Source organism: Ovis aries, chromosome 4, assembly GCF_016772045.2.
Source record: "Ovis aries strain OAR_USU_Benz2616 breed Rambouillet chromosome 4, ARS-UI_Ramb_v3.0, whole genome shotgun sequence".
Classification (NCBI taxonomy): Eukaryota; Metazoa; Chordata; class Mammalia; order Artiodactyla; family Bovidae; genus Ovis; species Ovis aries.
In genome coordinates this window covers 77,789,719-77,816,598 of record NC_056057.1, presented here as the reverse complement: position 1 = coordinate 77,816,598, position 26,880 = coordinate 77,789,719, and the positions used below count along the sequence as shown (strand labels likewise).

General features: G+C 47.3%; 2 protein-coding genes across 2 annotated transcripts; one reads left to right on the top strand and one right to left on the bottom strand.

The window, feature by feature from the left end:
* Positions 1-19,487, bottom strand: CCDC201 (coiled-coil domain containing 201). Its single transcript, XM_060414406.1, has 3 exons — positions 19,329-19,487; positions 2,623-3,096; positions 1-1,655 (listed from the first exon to the last, which is right to left on the bottom strand). Exons 1-3 carry the CDS (start codon positions 19,485-19,487, stop codon positions 1,569-1,571), a joined length of 720 nt encoding a protein of 239 aa, XP_060270389.1. The 3' UTR covers positions 1-1,568.
* Positions 19,163-23,440, top strand: IGFBP1 (insulin like growth factor binding protein 1). The gene is given in 4 exon segments (NM_001145177.1): positions 19,163-19,513; positions 21,038-21,222; positions 22,311-22,439; positions 23,299-23,440. Coding segments are annotated over 4 exon segments (792 nt in total). The 5' UTR covers positions 19,163-19,167; the 3' UTR covers positions 23,431-23,440.
* Positions 23,441-26,880: the final 3,440 nt, after the last annotated feature.

Genomic DNA, 26,880 nt, shown 5'->3' with positions numbered 1-26,880 from the left:
TTTGGAAACAGTTCTCATGAAAACAGTTTATTTTTAATAATAAAGGTGGGCAGAATTACATTGCAGTGTTTTATCTCCACGTTATTTGATTAAAGTCAGTTTTTTTGCTGCTTACATTTTTACAAAAGTATAAACTTATTTCTATAATCTGATAATTGCTATAAAAAAGGAAAAAGTGAACATATCGAGTAGCCATATAAAGGAAGCGCTAGCTCATACAACTTAAATGTTTAAATGCGCTACGCAGTAAATAAGTTCTTACCACATATATATGAACACCCACAAATGACATTTGAAGTAACTATTTCATCCTTGCAGCCCCCAACCTGCATCTAATACTTCATGAGGAATTCCATCATTTCTTCTTTATTCAAAACCTCTGCATAAACGGAGGCTTCTCCAGGAATCACCGTCCTGAGCTGGAATGCCCTCCACCCACCCAGCAGCTCCAGAGTAAGCCTTTCCTCTTTCTCTTAGGCCATCCTTGACCGTGCCTGCCCTTGGAGCCTGCCATGTCCTGTCTCTTGTGATTTCTGGCCAGCCTGAGACTGTTTAGGGTGCCCTGCTGGAGTCTGCTCTAGCAATAGGCTTTATCTATGTCCCTGAGAAGAGCCAGGTCACCTAGGACTGGCCTGGAGGAGGGGCTGTGGAGGTGTGCAGGATGGTACTGAAAACATAAGCAATCTTCGGTTTTTAGAAGGCAGAAAATAAACTTTTTTTTAAGGTAAAGTGGGGGGAGGGTGAAAGCATTTGCAAGAATAAAACTAGCTCTATATTGGTAACTGCAATGTGTCCACTAACGGACAAGTCTCAGAGACATCTGGACCTGGGAGGCTAATGCTAGGTTTGTGTTGATCGAAGTGCCCTGGGCACCCTGCTTTATTGTCCTTATAGTCTGAGGGTCATAGATACCTCCAGCCCTTTGGTGGGATCCTTATCCTAAGCAATAAGGCAGAGAGCTCAGCTCTAGAAAAGGACGAGAGAAGGCCTCTGCTACTAGAGGGGGTTAAATTCCTCTCCCAACAACACTAAACGAACCTGTGACCGCAAACTGTCAGAATATCTTCCAAACAAGAGCCACTGCTCTGGTCTTTCCTGGAATGGTGTTCAAAGCCTGCTAGGTGTGAAGGCTTGTCCCTCTAAGCGGAGTGGGCTGCCTAGCAACCTGGTCTTTACCTTAAACTTGGTTCTGTTCCCTACACTGTGTCATCCTAGTATCTCAGACTCACCTGGCTGTGCCGGGGAAGGAGGCAGGGCGGGTGGGAAGAAGACATATCTTGTCTCTGGGTACTCCAGGGTAGTCCTGGGGCATCGCTCCTGTCCACACCTGCCTCCTCTACCCCTTCATCTCTGCTGGGGACTCTGAGAACCATGTTTGGAATCTGAGTAAAGATCATCAGCCAGTTCCTCCCACCCCACCCAGAGGCACAATGGAGGGCAAGACTGGACCCAGGGCAAGTCCTGAGGAAGGCCTACAGACATACAGATGGTTGGATGGACAGATGAGTAAGTCAGGCCATGGCAGGAGCTCCTGAGCACAGCTGCGTCCTGGGCCCAGGGCTGAGCTCTCAGTCGTCCTCGATGGTGAGTTCGTGCTGGGTGGCCTCCTCGATGTTCTGAAGCAGGTGGATTTCCCACTGCCTCACTCGCTCTGTCTGTTAACAGAAAGGCATCTCTGAGGTCCACCTTGTAAGAACACTGATCTTTGCCAGAGACAAGCTGGGTAGGAAAAGCAGGTGCCCATGCAGGACTGCAAGGCTCTCACATGGGTCTGCTCTTGGGCACCATGCAGGACTCACAATTGAAAGCTAGCCTGGCCAGCCTTTGCATGCCAGGCACTATGACCCCATGATGGAGTCAGTCAAGCAGGTACGTGAGTGAATGGAGGGAGCTAGGACCCCAGGATCTGGGTCTGACAAGGGCAGAGAGGGGTTGCGGGGGAGGAGACAGGAACAAGGAGGGATCCGCCAGGCGTGGGCAGAGTGTGAGGGGTGGGGTGGGCACTTGCAGATGACGGCGTGAGGCTGTCTGGACAGGCCATTTTCCTGCTGCGTCTTCTAGGGGCTCTTCCAGGGCGGCTGAGGGCAGGTAAAGGGGGAAGGGCCCCTAGGACAGTGGGATGGGGGTGGGATGACTCAGGCTGCTGAACAAGTAGAGGCACGTAGAAACACAGTGGGCAAAGTTCAGATGGCTTAGCCTGATCTAGTGGTGTGTGGTGTGAGGGCTGGATCTCAGAGGACAGCTCACAGCCGAGAGGAGGGCAGAGAGAGCGGCTTTCCAGGACTCCACTCCATCCCCCACGGCCCCCCAGCCCCAGGGCAGGCTGATAGGTGTGCTATGGAGTTCGAGGAGTGCATGGGAACTGTGGGAGGCACCACAAGCAAAAGTCCTTCTTGTGGGGTCACGGGGACCCCTCAGAGTCAGGGAAGGGTGGGTAAAGGCAGGGCCCTGGGCTGGATAGTCTCCTTCAGTCCTGGTGACCTCATGATGCCCAGGACATGACCCATCAGTGAGGAAAGAGCAACATTTACTCTCTCAACTGTCACCAGGCTGCCTTTCAGGGGGGCCTTGGGCAGGGACTCCAAGCTCTGGGGGATGGGCTGGGGTCGGGTCGGGTCCTACCACAGCAGCCAGCCTCTTTAGGTCCCGAGGCCTCCTCCTGGCGGTGTCCGGAATCCCGGGCAATCCCAAGTTTGGTGGCGATCTCCTTGCTGGTGGGGACTTGCCCTGCTGCTGCTGCTGGGTGACTGAGGCTGGCACGGGTGGGTCTTCCTCAAAAGCAAAGGGGTCTGAGTTGGATCCAAGCTGCTCACTGGACACTTCAGAGGCCTCGATGGTGGAAAGCCGCCTCTTTCTGAAGGAGGCCATGAGGCTGACCCCCCCTGGGGATGACAGGAGGTCCCAGGAGGAGCGTGCAGGTCGTGGGGACCTGCCTGCAGGGCCCCTTTCCTGGTGGCTGGGGACATCACCCTGTAATCCTGAGTGCCAGCTGAGGGCAGCTCCCGCTGGGGTGCTGTGCTTCAGGGCCCACCTCAGGGATGACCGTCTGGTCATGGAAAAAAGGTTCTCATCCTCAGGGGAGCTCAACCCAGAAGCCTGTCAAAACAAAACACAGAGGTCAGCATCCCAGAAGGTCAGTCACAGCCAGGGGGAGCCTTGGGCTGGGCACCAAGCTCCCGGGGAACTTTCCTGAGATGTGACCACCATAAGGCAGGCCCTCCAGTTCTTCCCCAGTGAGGGGAGCCTCCAGCATTAAGCTGAAACCTGGCCTAGGACAAGACCACCCTTGTACTCTGCCTGCCTTTTTTACTAGTTTTCTCTTTTTGTTAAAATGTTAAGCATCCATCAAAAAGTTTTTTTTTAAGGATAAGACAGAAAAACAGATGACTTTTCGATAATGTTTCTTTAAGAAAAAAAAGTTTGAGATGTCAATGAAATCATCTTAACCTTGAAACTCAGTATGAAAAAGCAAAATTGCAGTTTTTTTAATGTAAATGCAGTCATATTGGGTGGGCATGGGTGCTGAGAGTAGGGTAGGATGTTTCCTCAAAATCTTGATATCCCAATCCCAAACCCACTGATCGGTGGCAGAGATTTCACCATGGCCACTTTCCTTCTTCCAAAATAAACCCTGATTAAGCTGAAAATACAGTCTAGAGAGGGTTTCCTATGGAAACATTTAATCCATGGAATGTGTCAGAACTTTAAAAATCTGTTCTCCTGGATTCCTCACAGTATTCTTGTAAGGTGGGTGTAATCATCACCCAGGAGCTGAGGGGAAGTCATGTTCAGGTGGGGTGAGTGACTGGAACCAGGTAAGCAGCAGGGCTGAGTTGTGGACCAGAGCTGGTGAAGCCCACATTTGGGGATGCCTGATTTCACCCACCACGATGCCTCAAGCTGAGCCAGAAAGCAGGGAGGAAGTGCTCCCTCCGCTTGGGAGGATGAGCTGATCACAATCACTTACACACGGTCTACTGTGCAGCCCTTGGGGTCCTTTTGAACACTGTTTCATTTGGCAAAAACCCTTAGAAACAGATTGCTATAACTCTAACTAGGGCTTCCCAGGTGGTTCTGTGGCAAAGAATCTGCCTGCCAAGCAGGAGACCTGGGTTCCATCACTGGGTCAGAAGATCCCATGGAGAAGGAAATGGTAATAAACTCCAGTATTCTTGCCTGGAGAATCCCATGGACAGAGGAGCCTGGCAGGCTCAGTCCATGGGGTAACAGAGTTGGTCATGACTTAAGTCACTAAGCAGCAGCGGCAACTCTTATTAACCTGAAAGATAGGATTTACTCCAGAGAATCAAGTTGGCATCAGAAATTGCCAAACTGTCTTCCAAAGCAGCTGTGCCAGTCTTCCATCCCACTGGCAGCACAGGAGGGTCCTGGCTCCTCCACATCATCACCAACATTTAGTATTGTCTGTTTTGTTTTGTTTTAATTTCAGTATTTCTAATATATGAGTCAGTTCAGTTCAGTCGCTCAGTCGTGTCCGACTCTGCGACCCCATGAATCGCAGCACGCCAGGCCTCCCTGTCCATCACCAACTCCCGGAGTTCACTCAGACTCACGTCCATCAAGTCAGTGATGCCATCCAGCCATCTTATCCTCTGTTGTCCCCTTTTCCTCCTGCCCCCAATCCCTCCCAGCATCAGTCTTTTCCAATGAGTCAACTCTTCGCATGAGGTGGCCAAAGTACTGGAGTTTCAGCTTTAGCATCATTCCTTCCAAAGAAATGCCAGGGTTGATCTCCTTCAGAATGGACTGGTTGGATCTCCTTGCAGTCTAAGGGACTCTCAAGAGTCTTCTCCAACACCACAGTTCAAAAGTATCAATTCTTTGGCGCTCAGCTTTCTTCACAATCCAACTCTCGCATGCATACATGACCACAGGAAAAACCATAGCCTTGACTAGACGGACCTTTGTTGGCAAAGTGAAGTCTCTTCTTTTCAATATGCTATCTAGGTTGGTCGTAACTTTTCTTCCAAGGAGTAAGCGTCTTTTAATTTCATGGCTGCAGTCACCATCTGCAGTAATTTTGGAGCCCCCCAAAATAAAGTCAGCCACTGTTTCCACTGTTTCCCCATCTATTTGCCATGAAGTGATGGGACTGGATGCCATGATCTTAGCTTTCTGAATGTTGAGCTTTAAGCCAACCTTTTCACTCTTCTCTTTCACTTTCATCAAGAGGCTTTTAGTTCCTCTTCACTTTCTGCCATAAGGGTGGTGTCATCTACATATCTGAGGTTATTGATATTTCTCCCAGCAATCTTGATTTCAGCTTGTGCTTCTTCCAGCCCAGTGTTTCTCATGATGTTCTCTGCATATAAGTTAAATAAGCAGGGTGACAATATACATACAGCCTTAGTGGTATCTAATTTGCATAGCAGTCTTCATTTGAATTTCTGTAATGTCTAATGATGGTAAATAAATGAAAAGATGATCACTATCTATCTTGTTTGGTGGATTAAAGTTCAAACAGCTGCCACATCTAGAATAAACTCACCTATTCAATGACTTAGATTGGATTAGAACACAAATGCAACTTCACACTGTATACAGTAGGATGCACTAAAGATCAGAAGCTCAAGAAAATTCTGAAGTAGGATGAAACAATGGAGGGACTTCACTATTTATATCAGAAAAGGCTGAATTCATAGCAGAATACATTAATACATCAAGACCACAAAAGTACAGTTTAATAAAAAATAAAAGTGAAAAATTTTCTATTATAATTATCTTTGCACCAGATAGTATAGCATCAACATTCATAGAGCAAAATTCGAGAAATAAGGAGAAACAGAAATGAAGTAGAGATGATAATTCACTTTTCTTTTTTTAGCCCCTGCTAGATCAAGGAGAAAAAGAAATGATCTAAAGTCCTTGAAGTCTTCCTACTTCAAACAGGGACCAAGATCTCAGAATAAAGACGTGGGGTGAGGGGGAAGACTGGGACTTTCACAAAAGAGAAACTTCAAGCAGAGATTTTTTTTTTTTTATTAGCAAGAGCTACCTTTAACTAATCTATTTATGAAAGTGAAAAAAGAACCAATGATTCAGTTTTGGAAATTTGAATACAGTTATAGTGTAACATATTGAAAGTTTACAGATAAAATGATTTAATATTGTTTTACAAATATTTATACACAGAGCTTACAGATAAAAAAGTATTGTCTTACAAAAATGATCTCCTAGTCATACATATGAGAAATGGGAAACAACTGGGATTTCAAAGGAGTAGGGAAGAGAGATCTTTTTCTCATTACATGTTGTTCTGCCTGGTTGGCCATTTGGGGAGGGAAAAAAAAAAAGAATGGTAAAATCATGCCCCTCCTCATGCCTTACATAAAATAGATTACAAGGAATTGAATATCATATTCTTTAAAAATTCATAGATTTTTAGAGAAGAATAATTAAAAAAAAATCTAAAACAAAGTTGGATTCTTATTCACATCATTCATCATGATAAATTCCAAATGGATATAAGATTTAAATATAAAAAAACAAAGCTATAGAAGCATTGGAAGGAAATGGTGGTGAATTTCTCTGTAAATTTGTCAGAAGTAAGGCTTTCTAACTATCTCATAATACAGAAGCCATAAAAAAAGTTAAACTAAATATAATTTTTTTAAAGATGATATACCAAGTAGAATAGTTAAACCACAAATTTCAGAAGAGATAAATAAGGGCTTAATCTTTCTAATACCTAGGAAAAAACTGACAAACTAAAGGATAAATATGCTAGGACCTTTAACAGTGTTTTATGTACAATGTTTTAAATATACTGACAAGGAAAGATCTCTTTGTTTTAGGTAGAATTCTTTTGTACACACTGAGGAAAAAAAGAATCTAAAGAAAGTTCTAGAAGAGGCTGAAAACATGATGTTTACTTATGGTATAAACATAAGGGTGGACAGAGGGTGATGGGAGTCACTGTGTACTTGTTTATGTTTTTTTTTATTTTGAAACCAGGGGCATGTGTTACCTATTTACAAATGAAAAAGGAAAAAGAAACCCCTACTTGTCTGGTGAAGAGACACAGAAACTCAAGAAATCCCAAGAAAATCCCTGATTTTTTGGGGGCAGTGATTGAGGGCTCCTTAGTCAGCTGGTGCCACTGGAGCCAAAATACAGGGTTATGAAGGTCAGGTTTTGAACTTCACCTGGGGCCTGTTACCTAATTCTGCAGCCCTGCTTTCCATTTTGCATCTGGGACAAGGCAATGCCTGGGTTCCTCTCTGTCTCCCATTGATTCCCTTGGCCTCCAGGCTTTCCCCAGAGAGGGGGAGCCACTCAGTCATGTCTGATTCTTTGCAGCCCGGTGGACTGTAGCCTGCCAGGCTCCTCTGTCCATGAAAATTTCCAGGCAAGAATCCTGGAGTGGGTTGTCATTTCCTGCTCCAGGGGAACTTCCCAACCCAGGGATGGAACCCACGTCTTTTACCTCGCCTGCATTGGCAGGCGGATTCTTCACTAGCGAGCCACCTGGACTCCCCCGCAGAAGTGGGGAGAGGGCAGCAGAAGGGGCTATGTGGCAGAACAGGGGAATCCCCTCTGATGTCTCTGGGATGGTGCCCTGGGTGCGGTACCCAAGCAAGTCGGGGCTCTGACCACAGGTCGCTGGCGGGGCGAGAAAATTGGGCAGGTGTCTCTGGACCAGGGAAGTCGTGTAGCGCCTCGGATAAGGACCAGGAGGCCCCCTGATATTAGCTCAGGGCCTGTCTGACCAACCCGGCACTCAGGCAGGACTCTGCGGCTGTTTCCAGTGGCGGCAGGAGCCGGGGATTCCTATCTCGGCCCCCTGAAGCATCCCTCCACTCCCCCACCCCCAGCCCCATCCTGCCCTGGCCTACCTGCCCCTGGACACATTCGGAAGCCTCCTTCCCCACTGTCCCACCTCGACCCTGCATCCTCGCACCCGCTCCCCACCCCGCCTCCTTTCCAGTCCTCACTCCTAAACTGATCCCCACCATGCTCTGGCCTACCGTCTCCCCAGGCTCCATCCTGCTTCCCAGCGGGGACCAGATGCCTGCAGCGCTCTCGGAGAGCCCTTGCGCCCTGAAGTACCCGCGGTGTCGGGCACCCCCGCCTGTGTGCAGGAGCCCACCTGTGCGCAGTCTTCCGTTGATGACTGCGCAGGCGCAGGGCAGCTGGGGGGGGGTGGGGCGCCGAGCCTTGAGGGTCTCCACCTGGCCCACTGTCTCTGTGTCCACTGGGTTGTGAGTCCTAACTCAGGAAGTCAGGGCCCATGGGTGCCTGGGGACGGCCTCCAACAATGGGCCAAGCCTGGCGCTCTCACTACGTGCCAAATAGTTTATCAACATCCTCAAAGGAACGGAGATCATCATTCCAACTTAGTCCCCTAAGGCACTGAGACCAAGGACATGGCAACCCTCTTGCCCTTGCTGCTGCTAAGTCGCTTCAGTCGTGTCCGACTCTGTGCGACCCTATAGACAGCAGCCCACTAGGCTCCTCTGTCCCTTGCCCTTGCTACTAATCTTCTATTTTTAAAAAGTGTTATCCATCTGAGCTTTGCCGGTAAGTCACTGTGGGATTTTGGGTGGGTGGATGTTGTCACTGTTTTTTCCTTTGTCTATAAATTTAGGCAATGTCTGAGGTCATAATTTTCCTAATGTTCTGAGATCTCCGAACCCTGGAGGCACCCTAGAGTACCAAGGCGATTGTCAGAGACAAGGATTCTCCAGGGAACCCTTCCCCACCTGTTAGCACAGACCATCACAACTGAAGAAGCACTTCAGATTCAAGTGCTGCTGGGCAGTGGAAGGGAGCCCTCTTCACCGTGCTGCTGGGGCTCTTAGTGGACACAGCCCTTCTGGAGGGCAGGTCAGCTGGGTACAAGGCTTGAGAGCATGCTCAGCCTTTGACGGAGCAGTTCTATTTACAGGAGCATGCATGTCTGTGTCCTCAGTTGCTCAGTCGTGTCCAACTCTTTGCAACCCTATGGACTGTAGCCCACCAGGCTCAGTTCTCCAGGAGATCTTCCTGACCCAGGGATCGAACCTGCGTCATCTGCATTGCAGGCAGATTCTTTACCATTGAGCCACAAGGGAAGGCCCTTATAGGAGCACCAGGAAGCAATCAGACCAAGTAGTCACGCATTTTCTGTTATATCTGTGGAGTGTTGTCTTTAAGAACCTCGACAGAAGTGCACACACATCCAAGGACAAGGAATGCTCTGCAGCCAGCAATCTGTGTTTCAACATATGTGCGTCCATGTGCATGTATGTACGCACACATATGCTTGTGGATGTAAATACACACTGTAGACAAAATGTTCGTAATATATTAAATGAAAAAGTGCTGTAGAACAGATAGTGCAATATGATCCCATTTTAAAATTACACAATACGTGCCATACACACACACACACATCCAAAAAGAGATTCGTGGAAATGGGAACATTGGTGGTATCTAGGTGTCAGCATCATAGGTAAATTTTAATATTTAAATCCATTTTATATTTTTCTAAAAAGAACATGTAAATTAGTAAACAATAATTAAAAAAAGCTCACCTGATACAGTGGATCATTTTCCAGATGGGGAAACTGAGGGCTGCAGAGGGGAAGGGTTTGCCCAAAGTCCCAGACTGAATAAGATGGGGGCTGCCTGGACACCATCCTGGTGTCCTGAGGTCTGGGTCAATGTTTTGTTGCTGCATTGGTACACCCCTAGGGTCCTCCTGACCTCATGGCACTTAGGCACACTGCTTTGAGCATAATGTAAGCCTCTTTTGTTTGTGTTTGTGAATAAAAACATTGTGAAATCTTCAGTGTGTGTCCAGAGTCACATTAGTCTAGCACACAGGGTCACCTGTGAGCTGTGCCTTCCACTATGACATTGGGCAGCCCTCTGGGGAGAAACATGGGGGTCTGGGTATGTGCAAAGGCCCCATAGGGGCTCCAAGCCTGGCCCATGGCAGCAGCTGACCCACAGTCTCCAAGCTCCTCATCTTTGCCCACAGCCCAGTACATTCCTTGTGTTGACCCTTGGAGGTTCAGCAGCCCAGAACCTGGATTCCCCTCACTGTGTAGGCAAGGACCTGGAGAGGCCGAACTCAAGTGTGATTCAAGTACAAGTTTCAGGCACGCACACGCCTGCTAGTCTGCCACACCGAAACCTGCATTATAGGTCCAAATAATGCTCTTGGTGTAGAAGGGCTGGTTCAGAGCTTGGGTCTGGTCATTTTGAAGGTTTGGGCCCAGGATGAGAGTCACCCCATGGTGTGTTCTGGTCATGGGTAGGAAACCCTCAGTACAGCGCTTGGCATGTGGTAAATCCTCAGCAACAGGCGTGAGTCAGCGTAACTATTGCCCATGCTGTTACAGTTGTCATCCTCCTTTGGTGGTTTCCATTTGCACCTCACTTTGCTGCCTCTTCTGAACTCCAGCATGATGAATTACCTCTTGTTTCTGTATTGTCTGCATTGGATGATGTTTTGGCATCTTAGAAACTTTCTAGCTGGGGAGATATTGGCTCTCCTTGGGTAGAAAAGGGCTCATCCAAGAGCATGTTTTTGATATAAGAACCAATCAGTCCAGAGCCAGGCCTATTCTATCTAGGCTGTGCTTTCCTGGAAGCACAATTCTTCTGTCTTAGTCACCCTGGGGATAGGTACCAGGCAACCAGAGGCCACCCCTATGCCTTAAAGCCACTAGCATTATTCGAACTAGCCAATGCTAAGCTGTTCACCCTACTCTGCCCTGCCTTTCCCAAGGAGACCCCAGGAAAGGCTATGGCTTTGATCTCCCCCTTGCTCTTGTTCTCTGTCTCTTGGCCACTCTTGTGCTTTTCCTGTGGCCCTGCTTGGCATGCTGGAGCTCCTGTGTCCAGGACCTGGGAGCGAAATACATATTTTATTTATTCAGATCTACTCCTGTGGTCCATCAGCTTTAAAGTTCCATACCCCAAACATAAATTCTTAGTACAGTTTCTACACAACCAATATGCTCAAGGTTGCCTTTGACTCCAGGTTACAAATAAAAGGCTAACAGTTGGTACCACTTTACAATAATAGGAGGAGAATAAAATCCATAAAGTTAATAAATAAGTACAAATATTGCTTTAATATAATTCAAATTTGCAAAGACAAAATGCCAGAAATTTCTTCAAAACAGAAAGCACCAGGCCCACATAGAATCCTACTGAACATTTAAGGAAGAAGTTATACCAATTCTCTGTAATAATCTTGCAGAATATTGAAGCAGAGGGAGTAATTCCTAGTCCATTCTATGAGACCAGCATTACCATCACACCAAAAATGGAAGAAGACTTTACAATAAAAGATTACAGACCAGTGTCTCTCATTAACATAGAAACAAAAATCCTCCACAAAGTATTAGAAAGTTGAATCCAACAGTGTATTAAAAAGAATCACATTACTTGACCAAATAGGATTTATCCCACGTATACAGGCTGGATCAACACTAAAATTAATGTACTCTATCACATAACAGGCTAAGGAAGTACCACACAATAATACCAATAGACACAGAAAAAGCATTTGACAAAATCCAACACCGATTCATGACAAAAACTCAGTAGACTAAAAATAGAAGGGAACTTTCTCAACTTGTTGATGATTATCTACAAGAAAACTACAGCTAAGTCATGCTTAATAGTGAAAAGCTCAAAGCTTTCTCAATAGGAGCAGGCACAGGAAAGAATGACCTCTTTCACCATTACATTACAACATTGTACTCAAAGTCCTAGGTAATGCAGTAAGACAGGAAAAGGAAATAAAAGTATACAGGTTGGAAAGGAAGAATTCTAATTGGGTTTATTTTCAGACTGACATGGCCGTCTAGGAAAAAGAAATCTGGAATAATCAGAAAAAGATCCTGCAACTAATTAGTCATTTTAGCAAGGCTGCAGGATACAGGTTAATATACAAAAGTCAGTCTCTTTTGAAAATAACAGCATTACATTAATGGAATTTGAAATTAAAAACAACACCCCCCCAAAAAAACACCCATTTACATTAGCATCCCCCAAAATGAAATACTTGTGTATAAATGTAACAAGATATGTACGAGATCTATCTGATGAAAGAGATAAAAGAAGAATTTAATAAATAATTTAATAAACTTAATAATGGAATTTAATCATGGATAGGAAGACTCAATATTGTCAAGATGTCAGTTCTTCCCAACTTCAGCTATGGACTCAAGACAATTCCAATCCAATCACTAAGTTACTTTGTAGATGTCGACAAACTGAGTCTAAATTTTATATGGACAGGAAAAAGACCCAGAATAGCTAACACAATATTGATGAAGAACAAATTTGGAAGACTGACATTACATGACTTCAAGATTTATTATAAATCTACAGTAAATAGATTATAATATATAAATGTATAGATCTATAGCATGGAGTGTGGTATTGAATTAATAGACAAACAAGGCAATGGAGAAGTTTAGGGAGTCCAAAATAGAGCCCCATTAATACCATCAACTGGTCTTGTACAAAAGAACAAGGGTAATACAATATAGTAAGATAGTTTCTTCAACACATGGTGCTGGAACAACTACACATTTACAAGCAAAAAAATAAAAATAAAAAAATCTAGACACAGGTTTACATTCTTTGCAAAAATTAACTCAAAATGGATTACGGAACTAAATGTAAAACGCAAAACTATAAATTCTTAGAAGATGACCTAGGAGGAAACCTGGATGACCTTGGATACGGTGATGGCTTTTTCAGATACAACACTAAAAACATGATACATGAAAACAAAAATTCGTGAGCTATACTTCAATAAAATTAAAACCTTTGGATGTGAGAAAGTAAATGTCAAGAGAATGAGGAGAAAACCCACAGACTGAGAGACTATATTTGCAAAAGACAACTCTAATAAAGGACTGTTAGATAAAATGCTAAAAGAACCCTTAAAACCTAAAAATAAGAAAACATCTTCATTAATAACGGTCAAAGGCCTTACAAGACACATCCACAAAGAAGAAAAACAGATGGTGACTGAGCACATGAAAAAAAATGCTTCACATTTCATCTGGGAAATGAAAATTATGACAAAGAGATACAACCACACAACTATTAGAATGACCCAAATCCAGATATTGACAATACCAACTGATGAAGATGGTGCGGAGCAAAAGAACACTTATTTACGCCTAGTAAGGGCACCCGCAGATGTTCACTCTCTAATGTGGCTGAGACCCCTCCCCCGGGGATGCACACACTTGGTGTGGTAACTGCTAGAGGTTGTAACGTAGGAGGCCATCGCCTACTTTTCTGCCCAGGGTGCCCAGGGTCCCTGCCCTTTGCCCAGGTCAGAGAATTAGCAGAGTTGAGCAACCTCATGCCTGGCAGGCGTGAGCAAAACACTACACTGTTGCCACATTGTGTGTGTGGGAGAGGTCCTGCTGCCCTTGGGCTGGTTGGACCGGGTTTGGTGAGGGGGATCCTGAATGTCTGAGGTTGACTGATGGGCCCATAAACATATTCAGGTCTTTGTGTGGACAACTGGGGAGATAGACCTACTGAGGGATGTCATGGGGCCAGTCTGGTGCAGCAGTCTGTCCTACTCATAGAAGTCATGGACACTTTATCCATCTATGTAACCACAGGCCTCATCACCAAGAAATGACCGTCAACACTTAACCACACAATATGATGCCCAATGTAGCGGAGAGGCTACCGATTTCCCACAGCTCATGGAGGGGTCTGGGGCAGACTCTTCCTTTGTACAGAGGGCAGTGAAGTCTTGCTGGAAATGGCTCACACAGCTTGTCTGCGCTTAGCAGTAGAACTGAGACCAAGAGGGCTCAGGTCTCTTGGGTCCTTCCAAGATCTCTCCATAGCCCCATGCAGCCCACCTCACCCGCTTCCAGCAGCGTTCTATCCTTTGCCTCTTCCCCAGAACTTTCCATTCCTAGCTTCTCATGGGGTGATTTTGAATGGGAGTGGGATGCGGGGAGTCTTCTAAACCCTTGCCATCAAACTTTAGTGAGCCTCAGGGTCCTCTGGAGAGCTTGTGAAAACAGGACCAGCCCCCACCACAGAGGTTCTGAGTTAGTGTCTGGGTGAGGCCTGAGAATAAGCATTTTTATCCAGACTCAGGTGATGTGAGGCCAGTCTAGACCACGACTGAGGCTCCTGGTGCAGGAGGAGGGTGGGGAGTGATCACCCTTGAACACGGCCCGTGTGCCTGGCACTTGTGTTGCAGCTCCAGTGGCACCCCAAATGGGAATGCAGGATGAGTGGCCTGCCACAGCAGAGTAAAGCCTGGTCTTTCTGTGGGCCCCTTGGGCACCGGCCCTGCCCAGGCACTCTGTTTGTGCTCCTGTGTTTGGGATCTGGGCTGTGTCGACGTGACAAGAGCAAGGTTTACTTTTCCACTCTGACTAGCTGGGGGAGTAGACTCGTCCTCAGTCTGTGGAGCGGTGCCCTTCATCGCGCAGGAGCTGGCCAGCAGGCCAGGCATTTGCAAGATTTACATCATGCGGCGTGTCGATCGATTGGGAACACAACAGAACATCTTTTTGTTTTTTTTCCCCCAGGTTAAAAACAACTTCCCTTCAAGGATCCCCTGGATTTCAGTGCTCTCTCCCTTTGAAAGCCTGGCTTTGCCCTTGATCTTTGCATTGTTTTTCAAAGCAGGGATTGCCCAATTTTCCGGCTGCTGGTGAGTAAGCAGCACGCGGTGTGAAGGCAGAATTGGAAACAGTGGGTGACGGAAGGCCCCACACATTTTCATCATCCAGGGAGTACCCCGCTTCTGCTCTATGAATACACGCTGCGGCCAGCTTACATTTGGTGGTGGTGGTGGTGACAGCTTACATTTGTTCAGGGCTGACTCTGCCAGCCTCTGCATTATCCCCATTTTGCAGACAAGGAAACTGAGGCCCCGCGAGGTTACACAATATGGTGGACATGAAATTCAAGGTGTCAGCACAGGTGGGCTTGCTGGGGGGCTCCCGTGCCTGCTGATGAAACTCTCAGAGATGGGTTCTTGGAGCTGGAACCAGAGATGGTGTGCTGTAAATCATTATGAAATGATCAGCAAAGACGCTGTGTGCAGCCCCATTCAGGTCCTATCTCCTGGGCCCACTTGGAAAGACTGCCTGGATTATGTGAGCTCCTTTGCTTTTCTGCAGTGGGAGCAGTGGTTTCCTTTCCTCTGCAGGCAGAAAATTTACAAAGGCGGGTAGGGAAGGGGACTGCAAGGCATCTTTGGCATTTTGCCTAATTGATAAAATACAAATTTCACAGCCAGCTCTGAAAACTTCTCATATGTACCCCTAAAGCTGCTTTTTACCCTTGTCCCCCGCCCCCCCCAGATACACTCCCAGTTGCCCTTGCAGGCGCAGACAGTATTGGCCCATCCTTACATCAAATGTCTCTATGTGGTTTGGCATGAAGGGTACCAGCTTTGATTTGGGCAAAGGAGGCTTCCTTCCTGCTGGTGCGATAAGCCCTACCTCTAGGGCTCCTGGGGAGGACCCCTGCCAACTCTGGCAAGCACAGCTTGGTGCCAGAGACACACAGTGCACGCACAGGAAGTCACGGCTCCCCATTTCCCCACCACGCCCTGCTCTCCATGCCCTGCCTCCAGTGGAGCCCGGCTGTTGGATTCTACAGTCCTTGGGAGGATGGGCTGGGCCATCTATTAGTGTCCCAGGTATGGATGGGGCAGGGGCCTCTGGGAGCCTGTCCCCTGCCCACCCAGTCTGGCAGGAGGCACACAGCTAAATGCAGATTTATGTAGCTTTTTGGTATCCCTGTAACCCACTGTCACACTCTTTGGAAGTGCAGAGGGGGGCAGTTCATTTCACCTGGGAGCTGCCCAGAAAGCTTCTCAGGGGAGAGGAGCTTCAGGTGGGCCCTGGAGGATGGAAAAGGGGCAGGAAGGAGTTCTGGGTGTCAGGAAGAGCAGGACTAATGCCATGAAGATGAGGGTGATAGGGACATGTGGGTGGTAGCGTGAGGAAAATTTGAGCATGGAGAACATCAAGAAGAAAGTCTTGAAGATATGACAGTAATTTTCTTTTTTTTCCATGGGTGTGGGGAGGTGAGACCTTAAGCCTGGAAAATGAGTGGGGGTTTGCAGGGCTGAGAAGATGCAAATGCCTGGCCTGCTGGCCAGGGTTGAGGTTCCAAGGCTACAACACTTAAGGAGGGGTTCCCTCTCTGGCTCACTCTATACCTCAGGGCCTCTGGCAGGAGTGCCTCCTCATGCTAACAGAGGCCAGACTCTGGGAGTCTGACCACAGGGGGCATGGAAGGCCTGTCCTGGCTGTGGATGCCAGCTAGTGGGCAGCGGGACCTGGCATCCAGGATGCACCCAGAAATGAGCACAGGAGCAGCCACCTCTCCACCTGCCAGGGGAGGGCAGCTCATCCTCACAGGACAGAGGGACAAATGGCCTGCAGAGGCCTCGAGGAAGGGCCCTGTCCATTCATATTGATGGAGTCGGGAGCAGGGAGACCTCTGTCTCTGGGTCAATGGCCATTTGGTTTACTGTGGCTGTGAGGCAAGCCGGGGAAATGTTTGGGAAATTGATCAGCCAGGAGAGGAATTTCCACTACGTGCAGGGTGACTGAGACCTCAGAGAGGAAGGGAGGGATCTCACTGGGCAAATGCACAACTGGGTGAACTGTCCAGGGCTGGCACGCTGCCAGGCACACAGTAGGCAGGCCCCAGATAGTACTGTATGATTCTCTTTCGTGTGTGTCATTAAGGAAACATTTCTTTAAAAAAAGAAGGAATATAATAGCTTTACAATGTCGTGTTAGTTTCTGTTGTACAATGAAGTGAATCAGCCATATGCGTACATATATCCCCTCCCTTGTGGACCTTCCTCCCACCCTACCAGCATCCTACCCCTCTAGTCATCACAGAGCACCAAGCTGAGCTTCCTGTGCTTTATAGCAGGGTCCTATTACCCCAGCCTCCCGATTCATCCCACCTTCCCCACTGCGTCCACATGTCCGCTCTCAGTGTCTGTGATGCTAATCCTGCTTTGGAAATAGGTTTCAAGTAGGTACCCTGACTCTACATTGAGGAGGTCAGAGAGAAAATTCAGAGCACAGATTCTTTGGGGGAAATAAAATCCTTTAGGAACTCACCTCAAAAATAATGTTATAAAACTCAGAACTGTTGTCAGCTCCTGAACCAGAGACTAAAAATATGACCAAAATGACCATGAACTTCCAATTGCAATTTTTTCCCCCCACCAACCTTAATTTTATTGTTGCTGAGGAGATGCTGGGGGCAAGGAGAAGTGTGTGTGTGTGACAATTTATTGATACATAGAGGCAGAACACAAGGCAAGTAACTTGGTGAGGGCCACAGAGCCAGTGAGTGGCTGGAAAAAGATCTAGTAAGTTAATTTAAACTCGGTTCTTCTTGAGATGGGGCTTCCCAGGTGGTGCTGGTGGTAAAGAACCTGCTTACCAGTGCAGGTAGCTATAAGAGGTATGGATTCGATCCCTGGGTTGGGATGATGCCCTTAGAGAAGGAAACAGCAAACCACTCAAGTATTCTTGCCTGGAGAACCTAATGGAAAGAGGAACCTGGTGGGCTATAGTTCATGGGGCTGCACAGATTTGGACAGGACTGAAGTGATTTAGCATGCAAGATTCCTGAGATAGATAATATAACTGATAATGTAAGGACCTGATTATACCAAAGAATGTAGTATTTACTAGATAATGTGAATCCAGAGGGCTAAAAAAAGAGTGTGAAGGGAAGACCAGTCTCTTTCTTAGTTGCCTAATTTCACACCTTCCCCTGCAAGGCGGGCCAATTTCTTACACATTCTTTTTAAAATAGTCCATACATTTAAAATCACAATGGCACATACCTTCACTTGTTTGTGCACGAACAATAGCATATTCTGTGCCTTCCTATTTTTACTTGACTTGGAAATTTTACTTGCCCAATCTTACAGACCTTGGAGATTTTTCTCTCTCAGTAAATATAGAACTGCCTTTTTCTTGTCAACAGCTACCTGGTTTCCGAGGACTGGGTGCCAGAGAGAGTGCCTGGTGTCTGGATGGGAGCAGGCCCATTTCTCACTGTCTCGGAAGCTACAGTGACATTTTTCTTTCCATCTAAGAGGATATCTAGAGACAGGAAGTTTAACAAAAGAGAAAGCCATGATCATCGATTCCTGATAAAAATCTGATCTGAGGCTGAAAGACAGAGGAAACTGGGGTCTGCCCTCAGTTCGTTAGCCTCGGCCCTCTCTCTCTCTCTCTCTCTCTCTCTTTTTTAAACTTATTATTATTATTTTTATTTTTTGGCCACACCATGTGGTATGTCGGAATTTAGTTCCCCAAACAGGGACAGAACAGGTGCCCTCTGCAATGGAAGTGCAGAGTCTTAACCACCGGACCACCATTAAGCCCTTCTCTTAATGGCTCCGAGTCCCTCTACTCCCTGGAAGCTCTGTTAACTGGGCTTTGGGGGCTATGGTGAGACTGCAGAGCTTGGCATCAGCCCTGGGAGGTATTGTCCCTTTCCTTCCTTCTTTCCTCCTGAGACAGGCTCTCAAGACAGCAACTGAGGGGCCTGTTTGTCTTTTTCCTGAAGAAGCAGAAACAGTTCCAGCTTTGCTACTGAGAAACAAGGCTTTTAGAGACTTAGGTTCAAAGCGCTCCTTCCTCTTCCCGGGCCTTGATTTCCCTACTTGAAAATTGATCAGTGGGCTGGCCTCCTCCAGCTCATCTCTCCTGCTTTCCCTAGGTCGGCCAGGGAGCACTGACAGGCTCAACCTGAAGACGTCCCTTGAACAAAACAAGCAAGCGCCATCCTTCACGTGGCCGTGCGCTCCTGGCTGGAATTGCACTTTGGCTCCAGGTCTGAACCTTAACAACAGGACAAACACAGTCTGAAACGTGGACCGTTTGCCCTCCTTCCACCCACGGTTTGCGCAGGGCTGTGCACGTACAAACAAAACAAACTTATTTTGAACACTGCTCTCGAGCACGCGGCGCTGCCAATCATTAACCCCTGGTTGAGGTGGCCCAGCCCGCGCCCTTCAAAAGGCGCACGCGGTGCTCAGCGAGCATCGGCCACCGCTCCTGAGCCACCGCCACCACTCAGGCAGCATCCGCCAACCGAGCCGCCCCTGCCGCCCAGCGAGCGCCGGTTCCTGTCTGCCACCCACCGCTGGAGATGCCCGAAGTCCTTGCTGTCCGAGCCTGGCCGCTTCTGCTATCGCTGGCCGTTCAGCTCGGCGCGACGGTCGGCGCTCCCCAACCCTGGCGCTGTGCGCCTTGCTCCGCCGAGAGGCTGGCGCTCTGCCCGCCGGTGCCCGCCTCGTGCCCAGAACTCACCCGGTCCGCGGGCTGCGGCTGCTGCCCGATGTGCGCCCTGCCTCTCGGAGCTGCATGCGGCGTGGCTACTGCTCGCTGCGCTCGCGGGCTCAGCTGCCGCGCCCTCCCGGGGGAGCCGAGGCCCCTGCACGCCCTCACCCGAGGCCAGGGCGCCTGCATGACCACGCCCAGCGATGAGGCCACAGGTACCACCTCTCCTCACCTGGGTTCCTCCCCTGGGACAGATGGGGTAGGAGGCTCGGGCAAGGCAGGGAAGGGTGCTCCACCAAAGCCAGTAGAGAGCAAACCCAGCAAACTCAGAGCTTGCAGCCAAAGCTGGAAGGGGAAAGGATTTTAAGTCGCCTAGATGAACCCTATTGTGCGGTCCTGCAGGGGCGCTCAGGATTAGGGAGGACACACACAACTTGGTGAGAGAGTTGGGGAGGGAGCCCAGAGCCCTCTTGGCAGCCCACTGACCTATAGAAACCTGGACATGAGAAAGGAGGGAGGCCATGGGGATGCCCAGGCAGTGGGTGCCACTCCAGGTGCCCCTGGCTCTCCTCTTTGCCATTTTCCTAAAGGCCTGCAGTGGGAGCCCATCCTGCTGGCCTCCTGGGAAGTGTTTGGAATGTCCTTTGTAATATACGTCCTGTGCAGACCATTATGTGCTTACCAGATGTTTACAGAACAAAATGTGAAAGTTTAGGTACTTACGTTCATTGCCATAGAAAAACGGTGTTTGATGTGTGTGCCGCCTGCTCAGAACTTGACAATTAGAGCTTTCCCGAATTTAGCAGTGATTTATTTGTAGTGAGCAGCAGAGGAAATACCCGCTTCTCTACCCTCTCTCCTTACCTCCCTGTCCTGGCAGCTGCGTGTCCAGTGTGGTTCTGTGATTCTTGGAGCCTTTCTGTGGCTCTTTGTCCTGATGGGGATGCGCTGGAGGGGACACGGTTTTTCTTCTGGTTCTCTGCCTTCAGAGTCAATGAAATGGAGTCATCTCCATGGCCCTCAAAGGATAGGGCACCCCCACTCCAGGGGAGTCCCACAGGAGATCCAGTTCTCCATCATTCTGTCCATGTACCAAACCCAAACCTTAGGATCCCCTGCATGAAATCTGGTGACCCTCTCTCCTCTTCCCAGGGTTGTAAAGAAATCACTTTGACTGTGGGAAGGCAGAGTCACTGGAAAAGAAGAGAGTAGAACTGCAGTGTAGACCCCACCTCTGAATGAACCTACCACCTGTTCATAGGGAATTACTAAAATGCCCATTTTATGGATGGGAAAGAAGAGGATGGGGTGAGGATCTGAATTGTGGTTTAGTCGCTAAGTCGTGTCTGACTCTTGTAACCCCATGGGCTATAGCCCACCAGGCTCCTCTGTCCATGGGATTCTCCAGGCGAGAATATTGGAGTGGGTTGCCATTTCCTTCTCCGTTTGAACTGTAATCCATGGCTTTCTCAGGGCTCTTCCCAGGCTTTGACAAATGTGCATTTGGCTATATTAGAAGCAGAATCACAGGGCACTCTTGCCTTTGGTATTGCTGTTGGGTTACCCCTCTACCCAGAAACCACTAAAAGTTCCTTTAAAGAGGGAGCAGGCAAAACTCTGGGTCACTATGGCCATCCTGTCCCTGTTTGGTTTTGTGGGAAGGGAAGCAACTTCAGGGGGTCACAGGTGCAGATGCTTCGGTGAGGGGGGCTCATGGGCTTTTGTTTTTCCATTTTCAGATACAAAAGACACCACCAGCCCAGAGAATGTGTCCCCAGAGAGCTCAGAGATAACTCAGGAGCAGCTTCTGGACAATTTCCACTTGATGACCGAGTCCAGTGAGGACCTGCCCATCCTCTGGAATGCCATCAGTAATTATGAGAGCTTGAAGGCTCTTGAGATCAGTGACGTCAAGAAGTGGAAGGTGAGACCCTTGAAGCAGGTGGAACCTCTAGCTTGAACCTGCTGGGCCCTGCCAGTTTGGTCCTGAGCCCTGGCGAGAAGCACATACTTCCCCCAAAGCCTAGCAGACATTCCTCAGTTTCAACAAAGGAACCTGCTGGATAGAAAGAAAATGCAGTCCGTGCTTTGCAGCTTTAGATGCATTACTTCATGTCTCTGAGCTCATCTCTAAAATAAGGGTGTCAGACTAGCAGTATCTAAAGAGCACTAAGCTGTTCTTATCTTCTCCTGTTGCATCTTTCTCCCCACTTTTAAGAAATTGTGTTAAGATATTCATAACATAAAAGTTAGCCCTTTAACCATCTTAAAGTATAAAGTCTAGTGGCTTTAAGTATGTTCACATTATTTTGCCTTTTCATCTTCCCAAATGAAAACTCTGTCCCCCTTAAACACGAACTCCGGGTAGCATCTTAATTGGTGTCTGTTTTCAGTTCTACCACTTGAGGGCGACAAAGAATCAAAGTTGGAGTGACGGTTCATTTGTGAACCCAAAAATCACTTCTGAAAACACGCATCGTCAGAACAGTGGAGGATGGAACTGTTTTCTAGGCACTTCAGAGTTTCATCTGGAAATGATAACAATAGGGAAAAGTTCATCCTTATTTCAGATTGTTCAAATGAATGCCTTAATCCTCAATGAATTTGGCTTATGTGAACTAACCTTGCAGAGGAAAGTTGTACAAAATTTAGAAGTCTCTGCTACTAAGTCCTCCACTCACAAAGTTGTGCCCAGATGACTGGTGGCAGAATTATCCATGGTGGGGAGGGGAGGCAGGATAGTCGGAGAGCTCATGGGGTTAGTGATGCTCTTGACTCCTTTAGGTGCTTAGCGAATGTTCAGGAGGGAGGGCATGGGGTTCCCATCTTTTATGTTAACAGTTCAGGACAGAGATTAGCCACCTCCTTCTACAGGTGAGAGAGTGAGGCCCAGGGAAGGCGGGTCCAGGCCTGTGCTCAGAGCCCACATAAAACCTTCTGCATTCACTCCCCACCTCCACTTGAGGCTGACAGTACACTGTCCTTTATCCCAATGTCAATTTATCCTTTTAGGAGCCCTGCCAGCGAGAACTCTACAAAGTGTTGGACAGATTAGCCAGGGAGCAGCAGAAGGCAGGAGACAAACTTTATAAATTTTATCTGCCAAACTGCAACAAGAATGGATTCTATCACAGCAAACAGGTATGTGCATCCTCACAGGATGGCCCCTGCTACTCACACCTCTGCTAAGCCAGTCTTTCAGTGAACAGGGTGTCCAGCTCCAAGTAAGCACCATGAAGCCCCATAACTGATCATGTCATGTAAGACTAATTTCTCTGGGACTAGGAGCCACTAGCCCCTGGGAGCCTGAAGATCAGCTCGGTGCTTACCGTCAGTGGGGGACGCTAGACTCAGGGGTCCTGGGCTGAGCGTTATTCCGTCATCCAGCAAGTATGAGCAGGTGGGGACCTTCACAGGCCCCTCAGGATCTCAGTTTCTCACCATAATAGAGAGAAAGGGGACAAGTCTACTTAGGAAAACAATGATCTGTTTCGACATCTCTCACATTTTTCTCCCTGCAAAGGAAAGTAAATGAACTTTATAATTCAATACAATAGCATTGTTTCTTGGATAATAAATGAGATTAACAAACCAAGACCTAATTTTGAAGAGCGCTTTCAGACTCAGTGAAGCCCAGATTCTGTGAGTATTTCTGGAGGAAACTGAGGACCAGGAAGTGCTTTGTAACAGATGAGGAATTTGTCAGGGAAGGTCTGCCATGCATGGACAGGCTCCCTCTGGGCTCAGCAGCTCTGATGTATGGGCTGTGAAGCAAACAGTTGCGCACATGCTATACCATTCAACACACACCCGACGTCCTTATTGCACCTGGAGCTTGATCTTTGTCTCCATTGTGATGTAGGCTTTGCCCTCAGTCATGGTCACAGCCAGTTTGGGGGGCTGGGTTGCTCACAGTTGGTTCTCAGCTGGGCAGCACGGAACTTCCCCTCCCCCTCAGCCTCACTGGGGCTGCTCTTGACCTTGATCCTTCTCTTTGCAGTGTGAGACTTCGCTGGACGGAGAGCCTGGGCTCTGTTGGTGTGTCTACCCTTGGAGTGGGAAGAGGATCTTGGGGTCTGTGGCCATCAGAGGGGACCCCCAATGCCAACAGTATTTTAACTTACAGAACTGAAAACAGATGCAATATGATTGAATTCCTGCACATGAAATATTTAAGTACATAGTATATTTATACTCTGAAATACACACACACTTTTATATAGAGAGATGTATATGTATATATATGTAGGAATTACTTTTTTATACGCCACATATTACTTGTAGTTTATTTATTCACCATAAATTTATTTTTTCTACACAGTAACTTGTGTTATATTAATTTATATATCATGAAACACTTCCCATCATGTTGTATGTAAATACTTGCATTTTAGCTCTTCAGGGGTTCATGCTTCTGTCTTGAAGAGCATAGGATAATATTGCCTAGCAAGTAGCAATGATATTTTTCAAGTGATTCAATGGAGGATGTTTAAGCTGCATGTAAGAATGATTTACTTTATTTACCGTGTTTAGCGTAAATTGGCAGGGAAACTTAAATGTTGATTATGTAGTCAAAGCTACATGTGATGATGTCATTAAATGTTAAAATATGCATTGGATATATTGTCAAACATGGGAACACAGTGTAAACATGAAATAAATGTCCCACTCTGGAACATTGCTACTGTCGTGGACATTGGTTGAACTTAACGTCTTCTTCCTTCCTGAGTTCCTTCTGTCCTCCATCCTGCCCCTTCCTTGTGCAGCGTTGGTGATTAGAGCCTGCAGGCTCCTTGTACCCACAGCTGGCAGGTCTGCCTACCCCACTGCCCAGGGCACCCCTCCCTTTGCAAGCCCTAAGCTCTCCACTAGCTCTTCCCCTTCCTCTTGAAAACAGGCCGGGGTTTCTCCCATTTTCAGTGCAAGATAGAATCACTTCCTTAACCTCCCCCTCGCCTGTCTGTTCTCTGACTCTGCCCGACCCTGTCCTCTGCAGCCTCCCTGACTAAGCCCTGAGCTCACAGCGCGAGTCCTCTGTTCTGTGGATTTCTTTCTTTCTCTAACTATTCTCGGCTTGCTTTTCCTGACACTGCCCCTTCCTCATTCCTGCCTGCCCTGCTGACTGCTCCTTCCTTGTCTCCTCTGGATGGACATCTCATCCCTTCTAGTGGATCCCACCAGGTCCCTACCTGATCTGGGCTCCCCATCTTGGGTCTGCCCCTTCACTGTCTGACCCCATGTCTGCTCCCTTCCTCTGCTCGGTCCCCAGGGCTCCCTGTGAACTCAGCTCTCAGACTCATCATTTAAACTGTACCAGTCAGTCTGATGTGAGTCAACCATAGATAGCCTCATCCCACCCTGGTAAAAGTGTACAGCATCGTGGTCACCATTATCCCACGACGGCAATGGAAGCATTCTCAGCACTTCAGCCCTCATGAAACCCCTGTAGGACCCAGCTTGAGGGCCTGACTCAGGAGCAGAGCTGGGGGAAGGTGGTCTTCCCTTCCCATGACATGTGGGAGGTATCTTCTGGGCAAAACTAAAAGGACTCAGCTCTAAACTTGAAGGTACCATCACAGCAGTGCCTACAGAGGTCCTCATCTCAACCGAAGTTGGGGGCTTTCATCTACCTTGCTTAGGTGGTTAATTGAAAGTATCAGTTAAACTACAGAAGTATCAATATGGTCTTGGATGCGGGGCCCAGCCCTGTCCAGTCCCAAGGCTTTGGAACATGCTCTCATGGATCGGTCATAACCTGCCACCGTGTCTCATATTTCTAGCTCCAGTTTCTCTCAAATGAATCAGGAGTTGATGGGCATTCGTGAGGGAGTCTGAGTTAAGGGTCCTTCGCGATTTCAGTGCCCCTTACCTATCTTTTCTTGTTGTTGTGTCCACCTGATTCTCCAGCAACCTCTCAGCAGCTCCCTTGGGTCAGGGGGCAGCTCTCTCTGTTCACTGGTAGAAGGTGTGCTCCCATGTGTGGAGAACGTAGTCACAACAGCAAGTCCCGCGGGTGCACACGGGTGTCTGGGGGCACTGGCTCTGGGGACAGCTCCTTGGCGGGACAGAAGGACCTCTGCCCCAGATGTGTTTGGAGACTCTTCCATGTCTGATCCAGGCCATAAGCATTATTCACAGGATGGCTTCTGTGGGTGTGTCAGTTCTGGAGTGCTGCTGCTCTTAGCCTCACAGCCAGCAGAGGAAGAAGGTACGAATGGAACCTCTCCCTGGTTTTCATGCTTTTGACTCTATGGGTCTAAACTGGGATAACACGTCCCTACTTCCTGAGCTTGGAACTCCCGCAAATCTGAGGCAGCTAGAGCAGTGCTTAGAAGGAAATTTACAGCTGGACATGCCCCTATTAAGAAAAAAAGTCTCAAAAAACTTTAGGACAATGGAAAAGGAAAGTGAAACCAAATCTAAATCTAGCAGAAGCAAGGAAATAATAAGGATTAGAGGGAAATAAATGAATAAGTGGAGAAAAGAAAATCAACTGAGAAAAATCAGTGAAATCAAAACTTGTTCTTTGAGAAGATCTACGTGATTGACAAATCTTCAGCTCTTCTGACCGAGAAAAAAGACTCCAGTGAGTAGAATCGGAAGTGAAAGAGGCAGTCTCACCACTGATCATACAAAAAACAAAAAGGGTTATAAAGGAATACTATGAGCGACTGTATACTAACAAACTGGATTACTGCGATGAAATGGAAACATTTTAGAAACACGTGAACTACCCAAGCTGACACAAGAAGAATTAGACTATCTGATTAGACCTGTAACAAGTGAAGTGATTGAATTAGGAAAAGAAAAAACTGCCCGTTAATAAAAGCCCAGACCCAGATGGCTTCTTTGAAGAATTCTACCGAATGTTTAAAGTCTACAAATTCTTTACAAACTCTTCCAAAAGTTAGAAGATGGGAGAACACTTCTCAATTCATTTTATGAGCCTGCATTCATAAAAGTTCTACCTTGATTCCACTCCAGACAAAGACATCACAAGAAGAGAAAACTACAGCCCCAAATCTCCTGTGACTATGGGCACAAAAATTCTCAACAAAATACTAGCAAACTAAGTCCAGCAACATGTTAGAATAATCATTCACCATAATCAAGTGGGATTTACCTCAGGAAGGCATGGTTGTTTTAACATCCTAAAATCAACTAATGTAATAAACAGTACAAATAAAATAAACCCCCCCCCCCACAGATCATCTCAATAGGCTCAGAAAAAGTATTTGATAATATCTAACACCCTTCCATGATAAAAACTCTCGACCAACTAGGAGTAGAAGGAAACTTCTTCAAGCGGACAAAAGGCATCTTGGAAAACACCACAGCTGACATCATGGTTAATGGTGAAAGTCTATATGCTTTTCCCCTAAAGTCAGAAACAAGACAAGTATGTCTGCACTCATGACTTTGCTCACATTGTGCTGGAGGTGCTAGTCAGGTAAGTTAGGCAAGAGAAAGAAATATAAGGCATCTAGATATAGGAAGAAGTAGAGCTGTGTCTGTTTGAAGATGACATGATCTTATACACAAAAAAGTCTAAAGAATCCACTAAAAGATTATTAGAACTAAT